Below are 19742 nucleotides of genomic sequence, written 5' to 3'. Positions count from 1 at the left end.
GGCCGCTCCTGGGTCATCTGTGCTAGGGGAAGCGGACACAGTGCCGTGAGGACATGGACACGAGGAACCCAGGTGCTCGGCCAACAGCTCTGTGAGGGTGCCTTGCTGGAAGCCGGCCCTTCCTGATGGTGGCCCCTGCAGACACCTCACCTGCGGCCCCAGAACTTCCCAGGCTGGACCGCCCAGGGTGACCACTCCTGAGGTCTGCACCCACGAGGAAACAGCCATTGCTTTACAGCACTGAGCCTCAAGGTAGGTCATCCCGCGGCGGTAGCTGACTCACCCTTATTTAGGGCTCCTTCTTGACGTGGGCCTTTTTCCTGAAGTCCTTCCTCCAGAATTTCCTTTCGTGAATTCCCGTGGGTGGCAAGCTCTCATTTTGGGGTGTGGGAGGAGGAAATGTTTTCCTTTATGTAGCCTTCTTTCGGGAAAGCGTTCCTCTGGGCCGTGGCCGCCGCCTTCTCTCCCGCTGGCCTCTGACGAGCTCCCGGTGGGCAACTGCTTTCGTCCTCGGGTTCTTTCATGATCTTGTGAGAGAAAAGGTGCATTTCTTCCTACCCAGCCTGGCCGGCATTTGTTGGGATTTCTGGATCAGAGAACTGGGGGTTTTAGACAGTTCTGGAAAACCGAAGCCACTTTCCGTCCTGCAGCGCCCCGCCTTCCTTGTCCTCTTCTGGGAGTGCAGGCAGGGGAGTGCCCTTGACCCTCTGGGCCCGTTCTCCTTCCCGTCCTAAGCTCTCCTGGTTCACGGAGTCTCCAGCTGAAGATTTCCATCGGAGGCTGAGTCCACTGAGTTTTCAGTGTCACTTCCACGGGCTGTTTGCTGCTCCCTGCTTCCTTGTGCGTCTTTACCGACTCAGCTCACGCTTTCACAGAACAACAAACCATGAAGGCGATTCCTGGTTTATATTTCAAGAATCTCTTTTATTTCTTTCAACATATAAAAGTTACTGCATATTGTCTGATAATTCCAATATCTGAAATATGTACGGAATCTGTTCTTTCTGCTGGCTCTCGCGGTGGGCGTGCTCCCGGTGGGTGGACAAGCTTCTTAACTCAGATGCTTGTTTTCCTTGGACTTGACCTACATGAAACCCTGGGACAGTGATTCCCAATCAGGGACAACGTTTCGACCACCGTCCGCCTTCGGACATTTGGCAACACCTTGAGACATTTCAGTTGTCACGACAGAGGGTGCAGCCCGGGGATGGCGTCACCGTCACAGCAAGACAGCACCCCCCACCCCAACTTAGCCCCGGATGTCACCAGTGCTTCTGCCAGCTGTCTGGGACCTGCCAGCCTGGGGCCACCTGGATTTCTTCTCTTGTGGTGTCCGGGCCCACAAGCGCCTGGCTTCAGACCGCCAGCTTCAGGGTTACAGCCCCTCCCATTGCTGGGTTCTGTGGAGGAGGGTTGGGTCCGGGTGAGGGGGGTGAGGCGGGGAGGGGGTGTTCTAGGAGACATTTGCAAAGACCAGAGGTGGAGGCTGGCTGCCGGGCTGGGGGCCGGCTACCGGCCGTGCCTGGGGAGGGTGGTGGAGGCTGAGCCTGGGGGCTGCCCTGAGTGACAGGGGCACGGGATGGTTAAGAGCAAGGGCGGGGTTAGTGCTCAGGTTTGGAAATGTCACTGGTTGCACTTGGAGAGCCTGTGAAGGGACTCCGAGTGCGACGGTGGGCTCAGGGTCTGGGCTGGTGCGGAGGGACTGGTCTTGGGAAGAAGGGCGAAGAGCGGGTCCAAGAGCTCCTGGTGGGCGGGTCTCAGACGGCCAGCTGGGACGATTTCTCCGGGACTGGCCCTTGCCCTGAATGTCCCAAAGGGTGCTGGGGGCCCTGTCTCACCTTTCAGGGCCCCACTCCCCTCTTGGTTCCCCTCCCCTAGAGCCTGCATGGGTCTAGGCCTGGGGGTCTTTGGGGCCCCAGAAGAGCCCTACCCCATCCTCCAAGGAGGGCAGCTTGCATGCTGGACAGTCCCCCACCCTCTGTAAGCCCTGAGCACAGTGTGGGGAGCCCAGAGCTGGAGCTGGCAGGGAGCCGACAGTTGCTCTGCACCTGGGACCCCTCCTCCGCAGCCAGGACCCTCTGTGGCCGCGGGAGTCCACGTGCCTAAACTCCCTGGGTTTATGGGGTCTCTCCATACTCACCCCATGCCTGGGGCCCCCCACTGCACAACCCAACGGGGATGTCCTGTCCTCAGTGTGGGAGGTGAGTTCCTGTGGGGACTGGGGCCCAGGTCACAAGGCCCCTCCTGGGGTGGGGCTCCCCTCTGGGGGGCCTGGTATAGGGCTGGGGAGTTGTCCCTGACAAGGGCCCTGCCTCGTCTCTTCCTGAGCCCTCTGGGTTTCCAAGTCTGATGCCAAGCTAGGGGTGGGAACAGGGCGGTCCCTACACCTGGGAACCTCAAGTCATGTGAGCAGGCCCTGGCAGGGGACCTGGGGGGCTCACCTGGGAGGCCCATGCTGACATCTCTTGTGGGGACAGACCTCCCTGGGGGAGGGGCGCACCACAGCTGCCCTGTTGACCGTATCCCGCCCTGGCCAGGGTGCCTGGTGGGCCCAAGGCCCAGAGCATGGGTCACAGGCCACTCTGCGGGCTCGTGAGCATTAACCCATGTTGTTTTAAGGCCTGGGGTCGGTGAGGGGGAGCAGGCAGGCCGCCTCGGCCCAGGTGTGAACTCTGAGAGCTCACCCCCGGAGCTCCCCCAGGACCAGACACCCCTTCCATCACCCCCTCAGGGAGGGAAGATGGCCTTGGGCTCCTGGACCCAATCTCCTGCTGGGCCCCAGGGCGCACACCTCGCAGGAGACCAGCCCTGGCCCTGGCCACGGCTGGGCAGTTCCAGGCGTTGTGTACGAGGCACCCTCTGCTGGCTGCGGCCAGAAGTGCAGCCTAGTGGGACCAGCACCTTCCACTGGACACCCCAGGTCAGAGAGGCCAGGCCACCTGTGACCATGGCAGAACTGCCTGAGATCCGGCAAACACTGGGTGGTGTCCCCCGCGGTCCACTGACGGCGACTGCCACAGCTTCAGGCTGTCAGCACAATGCAGCCCCAGCCCGGTTCAGCCCCCCGAGGCCAGGAGGGAGCCCGTTTCTGGGGCCGTGGGGTGCTCTCGCACACGGCCCACCCACCGGCTCCGCCGGGGGCTGCAGGAGAGCCCAGACGGTGCGAGGGGATGGAAACGGGGTCCAGGCCAGTCAGGTGGTCTTCAGCCCAGTGGGGCTCAGAGAGGGGCCTGCGCGTGCTGACCACCACGGCAGGCCGAGAGCGGGTCAGGGCCCCCCAGCAGCTAGAGGAAGGTAGAGTCCAAGGGCCCGGCGTCCTGCTGGCTGAGCGCGCGCGCCTCGAACAGCTGCTTGATCAGCGCGGATTTCTCCTGCTCCAGCTGCGTGATCCGCTCGCTCTTGTCCGTCACCTCCTGGGCAGGTAGGAGGTCGGTCAGGGTCCCGCAGGCCTCTGGCCCCCACCCTCAGCCCTCCCCGCACTCACCTGGGTGAGGAGCCGGTTCTGCTCCTTCAGCATGAGCACGGTCTGCTGCTGCCAGCCCGGGGCTGAAGGTGAGGTGGGGGCCGGGCACGGGGGCCCCGAGGACAATGAGGGTGGAGCCTGTGGGAGGGCATGGTCAGGCAGGTCAAGCGGGCCTGGCATCCCCGGGCACAGCCTCCAGGGCAAGGGGGGGTGGCCCCACGCTGGGCACAGGTGCCGGGTGGCACAGGGGACACTCACCCGGCCGGCACAGGCCGCAGCCAGCAGCTCCCCCAGGCACCGGGCCACCTCCTGTACCTTGGGCAGCAGCTGGCCCAGCGGGAGGGGGCTCCCCTCAGCGCCCACGTCCTGGGAGGGAAGCAGGAGAGGGGAAGTCATCGAGCAGGACCGGCCACAGATCAGCCACCGTGCCCCGGGGGGACCCTCACAGGGGCCGCTCCCGGCCCCCACCCGAGTGACTGCTCAGAGCAGACAGGGAGCCCATGGGTGTCACCGCTGGGGGACGCCTGCCCCAGGGCATGCGCAGTGCGTGTGTGTTGGAGGGGTCCCAGCACGCTGGCACCACCCGTGCTCACGATGGGTCTCAGGACAGGGACGGGCAGCCCTGGGGCAGCACTCACGGCGCGGGCCCTGCTCTGGCCCAGGCGGCGCCGGCGCTCCCGCACACGCTGGAGCTGCTGCTGGTACCAGTCGCGGCCGCGCGCCATCATCTCCAGGCCCTGCAGCAGCACCTCCTTCTCCTGCTCCAGCTCCTGCATCTGCTTCAGCTGCCACACGCGGGGAGGCCACGTGCTCATGAGGAACCCCGGCCACACACGGCAGACCAGCCCCACCAGCGCTGACCTGCCCACACCTGCACCCCATAGGACACCACCTGCCCTCACCCCCCGTGCACCTTCTCCCAGGGAGCAGGCGAGCTGGGCCGTTCCGGGGAGGGGCCGTGCGTGCTCCGCAAGCCGCCGCACACCCAGGCCCCCTCCTCCCTGAAGGCCTTCTTCATCTGGCCTTGAGCCGTCCCTCCAGTGGATTCAAGCCCGCGAGGGGAGACATGTTTATAACCAACTGCCATGCCAGCCCCCCCGGAACCCAGGCTTGGTGGCTACCTCCCAGGAGGAGGGCTGGTCCAGGAGACCAAGCGTGGGCCAAGTCCAATCCCAGGCAACATGGACAATCCCCCAGAGCCCTCACCCACCAGGTCACAGTCCACGCCGTTGGTGATGGTGTGCCTCCGACGCTCCCCTCGGGCACGGGGAACCCGAAGGGCATCGCCCAGGCCGAGCTCCCGGGGCCTGCAGGCCAGTGCACCTGTGGAGGGAGGCAAGACTCTGGCTCGTTTCCAGGCCTGCCTAGTCAGGCCCAACACCTCCACCCCAAGCCTGGCAGTGCAAAGCTGGGTGTCCAGGCCGACATGCCTCTGGGCATGCTTGTGGGCAATTCGGGGCTCGTGGGCAATTCGGGGCCTCTGCACAGAGCCCCCCCATCTCAACCTATCCCTAGGCCACCGCCTAGCCCTGTACACACCTTGCCTCTGTGGGGTCCAGTTCCTCACTCGATCCCCACACCCCCATACTGGGAGGGCCGTGTGGCCCTTGAGGCTGCAGGTTTGTACACACAACACAGATGTGTGTGCCCACAGAGTGCCCCAGCACGAGTGCCCAAGGGCAAGGGCATCGCCCAGTTTGGGCATCCCCCCCGTGCCCAGAGGACTTGTGTACCCGCAGGGGCTCAAAGGGAATAGGGCGAGTGAGCAGGGCCCCGGGCTTCCCGGCTCTCCTGGTCTGCCAGGGTGGCTAGAGTCAGTGCCGGTCAAGTGGGAGGGCCCAGACCGAACTCCTCCCAGGAAGGGTAAAACACGACCTTGGGCCGGCACACACCTCACTCTGACGTAACCTAGCAGCTCCTACAGCTTAGGGACCCCTGCAGCGGAGTCGGCTTGGGGGTGAAGGGCCGGCAGGTCCAGCTGGCTTCCCTGGGGGATGGGAGTGTACGCAGGACGACACAAGGGGGGGAGTGGATCCCTGGCCTTGTCCCCCTACACCGGGCTCATCCTCACAGGCTATGCCCCCAGCACTGGCTAAGGGGGTGGGGGGTGATGCAAGAAGCGGACACGTCCACCGGGTTGGCACCAGGTGACAGGGCAGGCCTCCAGGCAGCCTCGGCGGACAGGCTACAAGCAAGCCCAGAAATCACGTCCCAACCTGCCTGTGCTACACGGCGGGCAGAGAAGACACAGTGGAGGGACGCTGGGGGGCGGGGAACTGCCGCAGAACACCTGGGCTTGGTCTGGGGGCAACTTCAGATGACAGCACCCTGGGTGTTCTGTTGGATGACCAGTAGGTGCAGGCAGCCCTGAACCCATCTGGGCCTGAGCCAGGAGCCTGTACCCACTGGGTCTGGGTGCACTGAGCTCCAACAGGGCCAAAGAAGGGGGCCCTGGATCCCCGGGGTGGGGGTTTCTCCCTTCCTGGGAAGCTGGGGGATCTAGGAGTGCCGATTTGGACTCCACACACATGCCACGCCTCTGGTCTGGGCCTCTGTCTGTAAAGGGGACAGTGAGAGGCTGGCCTGAGCCTCAAGCTGCCCCATGATGAGCACGTGTCACCTGCCCAGCCCTGTGTCGAATCCTCAGGAAGGCACAGCAGGTGACCTAGGGCCACCCAGGGCCCCAGGACAGAGCATGGCTGGGCCACAGGTCGGAGGTCCCCAAACCCCAACCCCACACTGATTTTCAGGTATGTGGAGCCTTGGGGACGGCTCCAGCCATGCACCCAGGAGTGCCCTCCCGCCTCCCCAGACCATGGGGACAGAGGGGCTGGCCACTGAGTAGCAGGGAGAGCCCCCACCCTGCGACGGGCTGGGGGACAGCTTTGTCACAGAGCCTGGGAGCCAGTCACGGGGCTGGGGAATATGGGCACGGTTGGGGCAGAGGCCCAGTGAGGCTGGTGGGGCGGTGAAGGCATAGGAAGGGCTGGCAGTTGCAGTGGTGGGGGTGCTGCAAGGAGGCAGAATGCTCTGTGGGAAGGGGACCCCACCCCATCCATAAGGCAGCTGCTATTCCCAGAGCAGACACTGGAGGGGCCCACAGGGGTCATCCAGCCATCTTCCTGTCACTGCCCACTGCACGGAAGCCAGGCAAGGACCCGGCTGGCTACCCCCTCAGATAGGGGCAGGGGCAGGGAGTAGTTTGCTGCATTTGGGTCCTTCTCTGGTGTCAGCCTGGTAGGCCTTGAAGATTGGGCTGGAGACCCACCTACCATGTCAAGCTTCCTGGCAACCCCTCCAGGTCTTCCTGGGAGAGTCCATCCTGCCTCGTGGGGAAGGCAGTGAGCCCAGCCCTCTTGGTAGAGCTGCCAAAGTAAGGACCCACGAAAGGTGGGAGGGGGCCTTCTCAGTCCGGGGGACCCTCTCTCCTCTGAACTAGAGGGAAACTCCTCAGCCTAGGCTGCTATCCGAGACGCGACTGAGGGCCTTAGTGTCTCCAGGTGTGGGGCAGGAATCCCCAGTGCTCAGCTCTGGATGGGTAGGGCGACTTCCTGGGGGAGTCTGGAGTCACCCCCCAGCCCCTTGGCCCCGGTGGCCTCGCCCACGGTGGCGGAGGAGGGGCTCCCTGCCTCCTGGCCTCGCAGCACACCGGGAAAGGCAAGAGGCCCCTTCCCTCTGGGCGCTCACGGCCCTCGGGCTCACTCAGCGGCCCGCCTCCGCCCCCTGCGGCACGAGAAGCACCCGCAGCACCTCTCCGGCTCCGGCCTGAGGCGCAGGTCGCGGGGGTCGGCGGCAGGGTGGGGGGCGGAGGGCAGCTACCAGGCGGGGCCGCGGGCCGCCCCGCACTCACCAGCGTCCGCGCTCGGGCTCCGCTCCAGCGCCGCGCCCTGGGGCCGCTCCGGCTCCGCGGGCCCGGGCGCCGCCTCCGCGGGCCCGCACAGCTTCTCCAGGCTCCGGGCCGCGCCGCCGGGGCCGGCCGCCGGGGGCCGCGAGCCCAGGGGTAGGGGCTTCCTCTCCAGGACCGTCCGCGGCTCGTCGGCCGGCGCGAACATCAGGCGCGGCGGCGGCGGCGGACCCCCGGGCCGCGTCGGGCAGCCCCCCCGGGCCGGGGCGCGCGCCTGGCCCCGCGGGCCGCCGTCGGCGCTCAGCAGCGAGGTGCGCAGGCCGGCCACGAAGCGCTCGAAGGTCAGGTAGCCGCTGGCCGGGGCCACCCGGCGCAGGCCCTCCAGCACGCCGCGGGGCAGCTCGTGCGCGTCGGCGCCCTGCCAGCGGGACTCGATCTCGCGCAGGTGCACGCAGCCGCGCCGCCGGTCGTCCAGGATGTCGAACAGGGTGCGCAGGCTCTGCAGGAAGGCGCGCGGCAGCCCCTCGGTGCCCGGCGCGGCCGGCGGCCCGCGGCCCGCCTCGGCCATCGCGGCTCCGGCCATGGGCGGCCGCCGCCGGCTGCGGCCCCGGCTGCGGCCCCGGCTCCGACCCCGGCGGCGTCCCCGGCCGCGGCCCCGGCTCGGTCCCCGCGCGGCCGGCCGCGACAATAGCGGCGACTTTTTGAATGGACCCTCCTCGTGGCGTCAGCGCTCATTAGCATTCGCGGCGGCCATTGGCCGAAGCAGGCCCGTCTGCTCTCGGATTGGCTGAGAGGCCGCCAGCCTGGTTTGATTTTCCCCCGCGGGCCCCGCCCCGCGCGCTCCCGCCGCCGTGCGGGCTGCGGCCGGGGAGCGCCGAGGCCCCGCCCCGGCGGGCGGTGGGGGGAGCGGGCGTCCCGCAGCTCGGCCTCCCCTCGGCCTCGCGGGTCGGGGAGGGACCCCCGAGCGGACCCCTTTCTGCTCCCCCTGCCACCCGCAGCCCTCTCGCCGCAGTTCGGCCCTCTCCGAGGGGCGGGGCCTACGGAAAACCTGTCCCCAGTGACCTCGCGGGGGTAAGGACGGGAAGCACACCTCCTCCAGGGAGTCACCTTCCCCATCTGGCTTCCCTGGGGACTCTTCGCTCCCTACTCGGGGTCTCCTGGCCCAGGCACCCCGACTCTGGGGCCCATTTACCGGGACAGTCCCAAGAGGTCTGTGGGCTCCCGCCAGCTGGGCGCTTCCCCTCACAGAGGCCTCTCTGTCCACACTGCTGCTAGCTCCTCGCCTTGTCCCTGGGGATAGCCTGGCCTTTCCTGCCTACCGCAGGACAAAGCCACTTTTTCCTGTGTCCCCAGATCCCCATCTGGCGACCAGCTCTCCTCCGCTTCCAAAGTCCTCTGCTCGGGCCTCTTCCTCTGGCTGGACACTTTCTCCAGTGGTTCCGACTCTTCAGGCCAGCCAGCCCTGTGTCCCCAGTGGCCCCTGCTTCATTTCCAGCCAGGATCCAGTCCTTGTCTGTCTGGCCAGTCTGGGAGGGGGCTGGGGCTTAGCTGGCGGTGTCTGCAAGAAGAGAACTTCCGGGCGCCTGGGTGGCTCAGTGGGTTAAGCCGCTGCCTTGGGCTCAGGTCATGATCTCAGGGTCCTGGAATCGAGCCCCACATCGGGCTCTCTGCTCAGCAGGGAGCCTGCTTCCTCCTCTCTCTCTGCCTGCCTCTCTGCCTGCTTGTGATCTCTCTCTGTCAAATAAATAAATAAAATCTTTAAAAAAAAAAGAGAGAACTTCCTCCTGTTAGGGTAGTGAATTGAATTTCCTCCTGCCCAGGAATGCGAGGTCAGCGGGGCCAGGTGCTCTGTTCGTGAGAGCTCCTCCCATCAGGGCTTCCTGACTCCATTTTAAACGAGGCTTCCCTTTATTAATTTCACAGCCCTTGAAGTTGGGGTTCCATTGTGGTAAGGAATTTTGGAAGGACCTAGAAAGCTGGAGCCTGGGGTTCCCCATGGAGTCCTATCCACCCCTGCCTTCCCCTTTAGTGACAGGACGGGACAAAGTTCCAGCATTTCAAGCTGTTTGATCCGCCATTGTCTCCCTCTCCTACTCTCCTTCCAGCACAGCCTGCCCGGGGCCCCCATGCTTAGGATCCGCAACCGCCCCCACCTCTGGGCCCTTGCACACGGTAGCTCTCCCACCGGGAACACCCTTTCCCTCTCTGCTCCGGGCTGATCACTCTGCATCCTTTGACGCTCCACTCGGGCACCTGACCCACACCTTGAAAGTGATGTGTCCTGATCTTCACAGCATGAGGCTGCCTTCTTCTCGTGATGGTGCTTCTCTCCCCATGTGTGCCTCCCTGTGCTTTCTGGAAGTAGGACAGGGCCACCCCACAGCCTAGAATCGGTCTGGCCCACACTGGAGGCTTGGTGGGTAGCCCACACATGGGAAGCCTCATCCTGGAAGTCACAGTGGAAATGCCCCACCCTTAGGTGGGATGGGGAGGCCTGGAGACAGCTCTGTGGGGGTTCTTGGGGGTGTGGAGGCCAGTGGTCAGCAGCAGCAAGCCTTGCTGCTACAGACAGTGGGACAGTGGGGCAGCAACACCCAGGCCAGGCCCCTGTGAGCCTGAGCCCACCGTGCTGAAAAAAGAAGGTCTTCTCCGAGCGTCAGGAACCATGGGACAGGAGGCCCTGGGTCTGTGGGTTTCTTGATGGGCTTCCCTGGCGAGGCACTGCTGGAAGGTACGAAGACACTGGAGTCAGTGCCAGCTGTGGGGGTGGGACTGAGGCATGGTCCTCGTGTACTTCCCATCCTGCATTCTGACCACTTCCTCCTTCTACCCCACTTTCCAGCCTGACCCAACACTTTCCTAGCTCCGCACCTTTCAGTGTCACTGTCACCCCCAGGGTCTTCCCAGACCCCCAGACCAAGTGGGGCCCTTGTGGTTTTTGAGGTGCCAGTCCCAGCTGTAGTTACGTTCTTACTGTGCCAGCCTCGAGCTCCGTGGAGGTGGACAGTGGAGCCCTCTGTCCCCTTACACAGTCCCTGTGCCTGTTCCAGGTTCTCTGGTCCCCATGCTGCAGGCACAACTGGGGGCCTGTGCTGGCCTCTGGACCCTGGCTCGCCTGAACCCTCTGGATGAGGGCACAAGGGAGGTGACTCCTGGGTCACAAGCCCACCTTTGCCAGGCTGTCCAGGAGCTTGTTACTCACCTGTCCCTCACTGGCGGCCCCTGCCATCTGTCCAGGTGGGCCAGCTCTCCTTCTCTGGCCCTTCAGGTGCCTCCGGCTGCCCAGCCTCAACTGTCCGAACCCTTCTGATCTCAGCCCCACACCGCATCTTGAAGCGAGATTTGGGGGCTATTCTGAGGATGAGCTTTGAGATCATGTGATAACTGCCTTCAAGGGCACATATGAGGGGCTGAGAGCCCTCTGGACTCTGCCCCCACTCTGCTGCTGGGCTCCCTACGCCCCACGCGCACCTCCACCTCTAACATGTGCCCTTCGGCTACCCAAACTATTGAAGCAGACCATTTGTTCATTCAGCAAGCGCTCCCTGAACGTTTGATGTAGCGCAGGCACTGAGCTAGGTGTGGGATCCAACACTCGTTCATTCATTCCACAAACATTTACTGAGCACATACTGTGTGCTGGGCATTGATCTAAGGTGAAGGGGCAGAGCAGTGAGCCAAATTACCTCCAGCTGTCGGAGTTTCCCTTCCTTGGGGCACTTGGGCAGTGGAGAACACAGAAAAGCAGGAAGGCGGGGCATCTGGGTGGCTCAGTGGGTTAAGCCGCTGCCTTAGCTCAGGTCATGATCTCAGGGTCCTGGGATCGAGCCCCGCATCGGGCTCTCTGCTCAGCAGGGAGCCTGCTTCCCCCTCTCTCTCTCTCTGCCTGCCTCTCTGTCTATTTGTGATCTCTCTCTGTCAAATAAATAAATAAAATCTTAAAAAAAAGAGAGAGAAGAAAAGCAGGAAGGAACAGAGACGAATGGGAGGATGCTGACTGAGCCAACGTGACCTGGGAGGGTCTCCCCAAGGAGGCAACACATGAGCAGAGACCTGGAGAAGTGGGCCGGGAAGTCACTTTCTGGGAAAGAGTAGCCCAGGCAGGAGGAGCAGCAAGTGCGAAGGCCGAGGCAGGCCCAAGGTTATCCTTGGAAGGTAACTTCTTTCGGGTCCACCAGGACTTGGAGTGGGCCCCCCCCCACACCCGGGGCTGTGGGAAGCTCTACTTCCTAACCCAGGAAGGGGGTTTGTGGGAGTCCCTTTGTGTAGAACCCACGTGCGGGGAGACACAGTTGCCTGAACAGGGCTTAGCTGCGGCAGGCCTAAGAGAGATGTTACTTTTCATTTTGGGTCCCAAAGTGCCATTTGAATTTGTTTTAACTCTGTACATGTATTGCTTTTAGACTTAAAAAAACTAATTTTTTAGAAGAAAGCTTTATCCCCAAATGGCCAAAGCTACTCACCATTTTTCCCAAGGGCATTCATAAACAGTAAGATGTCTATATCAATTGATCAATACATTTTTAAATAAATAGCAAGATATTTAAAGTCTGATAGTTAACATAATATGGCGGGGCGAAGGGCCGCTCCTGAGCCGTTCCGGGTACCCGGCAATGAGGGGGGAGCCCCCAAGGCGGCAGGGCGGCCTTCTTGGGGGTCCTTGGTGGCCTCTAGACTCCCGACTCTACCGATGGTCTGGCTCGGCCCAGCCGCCAGCAGTCGCGGTCCAACACGGCCACGTGCGGGGACAGACCCCAGCCTCGCCCTCAGGTGCCCGGACGGCAGGGCTGTGGGTTCAGAGCGGGGTGCAGTGGAGCCGAAGTCAGCCCTCACGCGCCCGGGCCGGGGAGCTCGCGGGACCCGGGAGGGGGCTTCCCCGGGCCCTACGCCTCAGGCGTCCCTAGCGCCCTGCCTCGCGGCCCCTCCTAAGGGTGCGGCGGGCGAGATCCCGGACAGGGGCGGGGTCACAGCCGGAGAGGGGCGGGGCGCTCTGGAAGGGGCGGGGCGCTCGGGGGGCTCGGGGGCGGGGTCGAGGCGGGGCGGCCCGGTCCCGCCCCTCCGGGGTCGTCACCGCCCGCTGGGTCCCGTGACGCCCGTAGGAGCGCGCGGGTCACGAGTGCCCGCGCGGCCGGTGGCGGCGACATGGCCTCGGAGCGGGAGGTGCGCGCCCGGCTGCAGCGCGCGGGCCAGGAACACCTGCTGCGCTTCTGCGCCGAGCTGCCGCCGGGGCCCCGCGCCGCGCTCCTGGCCGAGCTGGGGGCGCTGGAGCCGGAGGCGCTGCGCGAGCACTGCCGGCGCGCCGCTGCGGCCTGCGCGCACCCCCCGGGGCCGCCGCCCGACCTGGCCGCGCGCCTGCGGCCCCTGCCCCCCGAGAGCGTGGGCAGCGCGAGCCGGTGCGACCCGGAGATGCGGCGACTCTGGGAGGAGGAAGGTAAGCGGGGCGGGCCTGGCCGACGGAGGGGGCCTGGCCCAGAGCGGGGCTGACCGGAGAGGTTGTGCTTGGAGGAGTCGAGCGCGCCTTACTCCTTGGTGGAGCCCCCTTTCACTCTCGGCTGGCGACGGGGCTGTGGGGCTCCAAACGCGGCCAGGGTGCTGCCGCCCCCGGAGGACTGGCCCTCGGGAGAGTGCTTCGTGCAGGCGCACCTGTCTGGCCAGCCGCCCAGCCCACAGGCGAATTGGCCGCAGGGAATCCTCGCGCAGGTGCTCAGGCTCCCTTTCGCATCAGCGCTGGCCCAGGTGCACTCCTGGCCTCCTGGCCTGACAGGTGAGGCTGGCGCTCCTGGAGGGAAGCCTGCCCAGGCCCCCGCTGCACTGCTCTGACCAGCTTGACCTGGTGTTGCCTCTGAGGGACCTAGGCTGGGAATGAACCCTGAAGCACATCATCAAGACCCCTGGTGGGTCCAGGACAAGGTGGGGCCCCACCTGGCCCACAGGGGATCAGAATGTTACCTGGGAATTTCTCTTCTGTGGCTGTCAGAAGTCTTCAAGTCCTAGACACATGTGTGGCTTGCTCCGAGGTGAACGGGGGGCTTATGTGGCGGTTCCCAGGTGTCCCCTCATGGTAGGCACCCCGCCCCTCCAGGTTTCCGCCAGATCTCCCTGAACAAGGTGGCCGTGCTGCTGCTGGCCGGGGGGCAGGGCACCCGCCTGGGCGTGACCTACCCCAAAGGCATGTACGAGGTGGGGCTGCCGAGCGGGAAGACCCTGTATCAGCTGCAGGCGGAACGGATTCGGCGGGTGGAGCAGCTGGCTGGCCAGCGCCACGGGACCCGCTGCATCGTCCCCTGGTGCGCCTTCTCTGCGGTACCTGGTCCCCAGAACAATCCCCTGCCCCCGCAGCATCCAGACTTGAATCCCAACCCCGGCCCGGACCCCAGGCCAGCCGCTGTCGGAGCCCCGTATCCCAGCGGCCCTGGGCCCTTCCAGTGGCCAGCTCAGCCCCGCCTCTCCTCGAAGGTACATCATGACCAGTGAGTTCACACTGGGGCCCACGGCCAAGTTCTTCAGGGAGCATGACTTCTTCCACCTGGATCCCAGCAACGTGATCATGTTTGAGCAGCACATGCTGCCGGCAGTGACCTTCGACGGCAAGGCCATCCTGGAGCAGAAAGACAAAGTTGCCATGGCCCCAGGTATGCCACACCCCTGAGCCCAGGAAGGACCGCCTGGCCTAGAACAAGGAGCGAATTAGAGGTCGGGAGGACTGTGGCAGAGGCCAGAATGTTATGCCTGACGGCTGTGGGGTCCTGGGTGAGTGGCCTCTCCTCTCTGGGCCTTGGTTCCTATCTGTCACATGAAACAACCAGAGTGCTACTTGGAGAGTGACGGAGAGCTGCCTCGGGTACAAGGTCCAGCCCCAAGGGGCCTCCCCTGCTTCCAGCATGCCCTGGACTAGATAAGGCTGAAGCCCAGGGGGATCCCTCGAAAATGGTCCCTCTCTCCCTCTGCAGATGGCAACGGGGGGCTGTACTGTGCCCTGTCAGACCACCAGATTCTCGAGGACATGGAGCGTCGGGGAGTGGAGTTCGTGCACGTGTACTGTGTGGACAACATCCTCGTGCGGCTGGCTGACCCCGTCTTCATCGGCTTCTGCGTGCTTCGGGGCGCAGACTGCGGGGCGAAGGTGAGCCCGCCCCGCCGGCCTGGCCCCGCCCCCTCAAGCCCGCCCCGCCCCCGTCCCCGGCCTGCTTGGCCCCGCCGCAACCAGCCTTCCCAGCCCTGGCCTGGCCGCAGGTGGTGGAAAAGGCGTACCCAGAGGAGCCGGTGGGTGTGGTGTGCCAGGTGGACGGGGTCCCTCAGGTGGTGGAGTACAGCGAGATCAGCCCCGAGACTGCGCAGCTGCGCGGGCCCGACGGGAGTCTGCTCTACCGCCTGGGCAACATCTGCAACCACTTCTTCACGCGAGACTTCCTCCGGATGGTCAGCAGGTGTGCTCCGCAGGTGGCCGCCGGTGCTGGCCAGAGTGGCGTGTCGCCCGCACTGACCGGGGCCCCAGAGCCCCAGCGGGTGCTGTAAGGCCCTGGGCCGCGTTGGCCTGCTCTTCCGTGCGGAGGCCGTTGCTTTCCGGCACCAGCTCTTACCCTGTGGCTCGCCCCCTGCCATGTCATCTGGGCAGGGATGTGGCCAGTGGGGCCTGTCCATCCCTCTCGGACTTGGTGGGGCGGGGTTGGGGGGAGTGGGGGGTGGGGGCGGGTGGAAGGGATACCCCCGCCCTCCCAGAGGCCGGGCTCAGCCCCCAGTGCTCCTGCCAGCTGTCTTGGGTGGCCGGGTGTGTGGAGAGGTGGGGATGGGGCTTCCCGGGACATCCCATCTGAACTGTCTTTCCTTCTGTTGACCTCCTGTGCCCCCAGCGAGTTTGAGCCCTTGCTGAAGCCACACGTGGCTGTGAAGAAGGTCCCATACGTGGATGAGGAGGGAAATCCGGTAAAGCCGATAAAACCGAACGGGATAAAGATGGAGAAGTTTGTGTTTGATGTGTTCCAGTTTGCTAAGTTAGTGGCAGAAGTCATTCGTTTTTTTCTTTTTTTCTCTTTCTGTATCGGTGGTGGGTTCTGAGGCCTTGTTGGGCTGGGCGGGGGACGCAGTGGGAGTGCCCCTTTGCAGTGGGGAATAGGGGCCAAAGCAGGCCCAGGGAGAAGGCCAGAGGAAACAGCCCCTATGGCGTGAGCCTGGCGGCGTCTGGGATGGCCGCGGTCTTCAGGGCCGGGAGACACCTGCGCCCCTCCGGAGCCCTCTGGCTGCTCCTGGCCTGCAGTGAGGAAGCTGTTTCCGGGCCAGCTGGGTGGGGACTTCGGGGGTTTGGCCCTCACCCTGGGGTCCGAGGATCTGGGGGTTTGGCTGGAGGGGATGGAAGGCCTTCATGCAGCCCCAGGGAAATGAGGAGCACAGACATATGCGGTCCCGGTGGGGCCTCCCCATGGAGGTGACCCCCACTTAGTCATCGGAACCCGGTGCAGCTTGCACCTGCCCAGGACCAAGGCCTCTGGACCTAGAACTAGGACCAAGTCACTAGTTCTTTCCCGCACAGGAGCTTTGTGGCCTTTGAGGTGTCCCGGGAGGAGGAGTTCTCTCCGCTGAAGAACGCAGCCTCAGCTGCCAGGGACAACCCCGCCACCGCCCGGCGTGCCCTGCTCATGCAGCATTACCGCTGGGCCCTGCGGGCAGGGGCCCGCTTCCTGGATGCTGGCGGGGCCCAGCTCCCGGAACTGCCTAGGTGAGTGTGGGTCTCAGCACGCTCCCCTAAGGACAAGGGTGTCAGGGTCCAGCCCCCAGCCCCAGAGCCTTGCTGGTTCTGCCGCGGCTGGTTCTGCCGTGGCTGGGGCTCGAGCTTGAACCACGCTGAGTGCGGTGGCCAGGGGCCGTGTCCGGCCATACAGAGACTGCCTGCAGCCTGGGGCCCAGCCCCTTGAGGTCAGCCCAGGGCCTGGGGACGGGTGGGCGGCTGCCACCCTTCCTGACCAAGACCGAGGCGGGACATGTGGAAGCTGGCAAGGCAAGTCACACTTCAGGGCCGGCAAAGCACAGGACAGTAGGGTTCTGTGTCCTTGGTTGTCTGAAGCCGCCTCCTCCATCTGGAAGCCCAGGTGCTGTGGGCTGTTTTCCCAACTAAGTAAGAGCCTGTCGCTTGGGCAGAGGCAGTCTGCTGAGGGCTCGGAGTATGCAGAAAAAGGGGGTTTAGCTGAGAAAAGAGCTTTGGGAGCAGGGTCAGGCAAGGACAGCCCCAGGACATGCGCCCAGGAACAGGTGCTGACCCATGGACTCCCACAGCCCGCCCGGCAGCAGAGAGCCTCCCGCCATCTGTGAGATCTCGCCCTTGGTGTCCTATTCCGGAGAGGTGAGAGCCTACCGGCCCACATGGGCTTTCCGGGGTGGGCCATGTGTGATCCGGAGGGGGGCACTGGAGAGAAGTGGGTGCTAGGGCAGAAAGAGCTCTGACTCAGTTTACTGATAAGAAAATAGTTGTTATTTATTTATTTATTTTTAAGATTTATTTATTTGACAAAGGGAGAGATCACAAGTAGGCACAAGAGAGGCAGGCAGAGAGATTGGGGGAAGCAGATTTCCTGCGGAGCAAAGAGCCCGATGTGGGGCTTGATCCAGGACCCTGAGATCATGACCTGAGCCGAAGGCAGAGGCTTTACCCACTGAGCCACCCAGGTGCCCCCCCCACCTTTTAAAGCGTTTATTTATTCCACAGAGAGACGGCAAGAAAGGGAAGACAAGCAGGGGGAGTGGGAGAGGGAGAAGCAGGCTTCCCGCCGAGTAGGGAGCTTGACCCAGGGCTCAGTCTCAGGACCCTGGGATCATAACCTGAGCCGAAGGCAGTTGCTTAACGACTGAGCCAGCCAGGAGCTCCGGAAAATAGTTTCTTTCTTTCTTTCTTTCTTTTTTTTTTTTAAGATTTTGTTTATTTATTTGACAGACAGAGATCACAAGTAGGCAGGCAGACAGAGAGTGCGGGGTGGGGGGGGAAGCATGCTCCCTGCTGAGCACAGAGCCTGATGCGGGGCTCAATCCCAGGACCCTGGGATCATGACCTGAGCCGAAGGCAGAGGCTTCAACCCACTGAGCCACCCAGGCGCCCCCCGGCAAATAGTTTCTTAAGATACAGAGGATCTTCCAGGGATGGGGTGGGTGGTGAGTTAAAATGCTGTCATAATCTTGGAGGAGCAGGGGAGTATCAGGTGGGGTCAGAGTTTGGGGTTCCAGCCAGGAAGATTTATGGACGCCTTGCTGAGTGACGAAAGCTGGCCCCAACCCTCTTGAGAAGATCTGGTGTGAGCTTGCCCAAAGGGTTCATCAGGGGTTGGGGCTAGAAATGGCGTCCAGTCCTTGCTCCTGGAAGCCTTTCTCACCCTACCCCACACTGGCTCAAGGTGAACTTGTAACCCCCTTAAGGACTGAGAGCTGAATAGCGGACATCATGACTTCCTTGTCTCCAGGGTCTGGAGCCGTACCTGCAAGGCCGGGAGCTCCGGTCCCCACTCATCCTGGATGAGACCCAGACCAGTGTCCTGCAGCCCTGACTCACTCCCAGGACTGCAAACCCCAGGGCCTCAGAGGTGGGGACACGGGGATCTCCACCAGGGTGGGGCCTCTCCCATCCTTGGTTCCGTGGAACACATACCCAAAAGCTGCTGTGGACAGAGGAGGGCTCTTTAGCTGTTCTCTGGCCTGTGGGAGACAGAGGTGTGGCATCCCTGGAGAGAGCAGTGACCCCATGTCTGTTCCAGTAGAGACCTGAGGACCAGTGGCATCTCTAGCCCTGTATGCAGATCCACCTCCCAAGGGACACCAGACACTCCAGCTTTGCTGCAGATGCACACATGAGGCAAAGAGAAGGGGACAGTATCCCTCTATCCACCTCGAAGGGTGCTACGGCCAAGGAGCTGCCCGCTCCCTCCTCCTCTAGCCGCTGAACCGGTCAGGACCCAGCCCCCACCCTCCCACCAGCCCCAGCCCATACATAGCCGTCGCACCTGAAGCTGGTTCCTCTGAGCTTCCCTTGGACGCCTCGGCCCCCCGGCCACGTCAACGGTGGGTGGGTTCGGGCTGCTGAATTTTACGCGCTTCCCCCATGACCCAGTGGGCCCCACGCCTGCGGCCTCACGAGGCGGTTCATCAAGCTGAGGTATAACCGGCCAGGGAGCTCCGTCCCCCGGCCGGCTGGCCAGTAGCTTGCCACAACCTGGGTGCTCAGGCTCCTCCGGGTTCCCGGCAGGAGGCACAGTCTCTGCTCCTGCGCCCACGGCCCCCCCACCGCACCCCAGCACCCTGACCGAGGCCGGGGGAAACCCACAGGCCCTGGCCCTGAGCGCCTGCCTGGCCTTGCTGCTCCGGGGCCCGGGCCCGCTTTCCTCCCCCGCCAGAGAGCAATATGGGGGCCCCACCCTCCCCACTGAGGTGGAGGGCAGCATGCACTGCAGCCGGCCCGGCCCTGGCCCCTCCCCGCCCAGGGCAGCCCACACCCCTGCCCAAGCTGTGCTTTCCCCAGGGGGAGGACGTTCTCCCCCTGCCCCAGGGGTTCAGATGCAGCGGCCGCCTCCAGCGGCTTGCCGGCCGGCCGGTAGACCTGTCCAGGCACCCGACCTGGGCTCGAGGGCAGGGCCACGCCCAAAGCCCAGAGAAGGACTTTGCTCCACCCAGGCTCTGCCGGTCCCCCGCAAACCTCAGAATTGAAGCGTGTGCCTCAGGGGCCTTCTCTCAGCTGCTCCACAGCCAAGCAAGGGGCCCGGACGGAGGAAGGCCCGCCGGGTCAGGGGTCCTGCCCACAGCTGCAGCTCCTCCCCTCCGCAGCTGAACGGCCCTGCCGCCTCCTTCCTACACCCGCTGGAAACACGACTGCGGAACAGCTCGCTTTGAAGGGCGCGGTTTATTTTAAATTCCTTACACCTTTACAAGCCGTTTCCAACGCCGCACGGAGGTGGGCGGGGCCGGGGCAGCCGCCCTGGCGCCCCGGGACTCGCCGCTCACAGGATCGGGGGGCGCCACCGGACCAGGAACGCGAGGAGGGCCGCGCAGGGCTTTCCCCCGGGGGTGCGTCCCCGTGCCCACTGCGCACCCAGGAGGCAGGACGGGCCCTCCCCACCATGCTGTCCCTCAGGCCACCTTGAGAGCCTCGAATCCCGGACCAGCCGTCACGCCACTGACTTCTCCACGGAGGACTGCCGGACTCCCGGGTGCGCCCCGGGCTGGGGGCGGGGAGGAGGGCGCCTTTCCAATAAACTCAGGACGCGCTGATGCGTCCCCGGCCCGGCGAGCGCGGTTTCTGAGCAGCGCGTGTCGGAACGGCCACCCGCGGGCCGCGGCTCGGTCCATGCCGGGGAGCGAGAGCCCACACGCCGAGCCGCGGCTGCACCTGCTCGGGGCTGCCCCGGGGACCCCTCGTGCCCCCGCCCAGCTCTTCCCCCCGGCCTCCGGGCCGTCCGAGACCAG

General features: G+C 64.4%; 2 protein-coding genes across 6 annotated transcripts; one reads left to right on the top strand and one right to left on the bottom strand.

Annotated features, from left to right (window-relative positions):
* Window positions 1–1355: 1355 nt before the first annotated feature.
* On the bottom strand, window positions 1356–7890 carry SAPCD2 (suppressor APC domain containing 2). The gene is made up of 6 exons (XM_032306177.1): window positions 7314–7890; window positions 4674–4786; window positions 4102–4248; window positions 3722–3829; window positions 3485–3601; window positions 1356–3413 (listed from the first exon to the last, which is right to left on the bottom strand). Exons 1-6 carry the CDS (start codon window positions 7888–7890, stop codon window positions 3285–3287), a joined length of 1191 nt encoding a protein of 396 aa, XP_032162068.1. The 3' UTR covers window positions 1356–3284.
* Window positions 7891–12378: 4488 nt separating this feature from the next.
* UAP1L1 (UDP-N-acetylglucosamine pyrophosphorylase 1 like 1) lies at window positions 12379–19566 on the top strand. 5 transcript variants are annotated; one of them, XM_032306171.1, is made up of 10 exons: window positions 12380–12738; window positions 13390–13594; window positions 13764–13939; window positions 14258–14430; window positions 14541–14734; window positions 15158–15298; window positions 15835–16020; window positions 16575–16641; window positions 17750–17869; window positions 18954–19566. In XM_032306171.1, exons 1-9 carry the CDS (start codon window positions 12450–12452, stop codon window positions 17831–17833), a joined length of 1515 nt encoding a protein of 504 aa, XP_032162062.1. In that variant the 5' UTR covers window positions 12380–12449; the 3' UTR covers window positions 17834–17869; window positions 18954–19566. The 5 variants fall into 5 exon arrangements, with proteins under 5 accessions (XP_032162064.1, XP_032162062.1, XP_032162063.1 ...); XM_032306172.1 differs by lacking the exon at window positions 18954–19566 and adding an exon at window positions 18071–18618; XM_032306170.1 differs by lacking the exon at window positions 18954–19566 and adding an exon at window positions 18044–18618.
* Window positions 19567–19742: the final 176 nt, after the last annotated feature.

Source organism: Mustela erminea, chromosome 12 (assembly GCF_009829155.1).
Source record: "Mustela erminea isolate mMusErm1 chromosome 12, mMusErm1.Pri, whole genome shotgun sequence".
Classification (NCBI taxonomy): domain Eukaryota; kingdom Metazoa; phylum Chordata; class Mammalia; order Carnivora; family Mustelidae; genus Mustela; species Mustela erminea.
Note: the sequence above shows the minus strand (reverse complement) of the source record. Positions and strands in the feature narration are given on the sequence as shown.

Coding starts and splice junctions, on each gene's coding strand:
- SAPCD2 (XM_032306177.1), bottom strand. CDS start 7,890: ATGGCCGGAGCCGCGATGGCCGAGGCGGGCCGCGGGCCGCCGGCCGCG. Junction 4,249..4,673: donor ACGGCGTGGACTGTGACCTG/GTGGGTGAGGGC, acceptor CGCGTGTGGCAG/CTGAAGCAGATGCAGGAGCT. Junction 3,830..4,101: donor GCCAGAGCAGGGCCCGCGCC/GTGAGTGCTGCC, acceptor CTTCCCTCCCAG/GACGTGGGCGCTGAGGGGAG.
- UAP1L1 (XM_032306171.1), top strand. CDS start 12,450: ATGGCCTCGGAGCGGGAGGTGCGCGCCCGGCTGCAGCGCGCGGGCCAG. Junction 12,739..13,389: donor GCGACTCTGGGAGGAGGAAG/GTAAGCGGGGCG, acceptor CCGCCCCTCCAG/GTTTCCGCCAGATCTCCCTG. Junction 16,021..16,574: donor CAGCTCCCGGAACTGCCTAG/GTGAGTGTGGGT, acceptor GGACTCCCACAG/CCCGCCCGGCAGCAGAGAGC.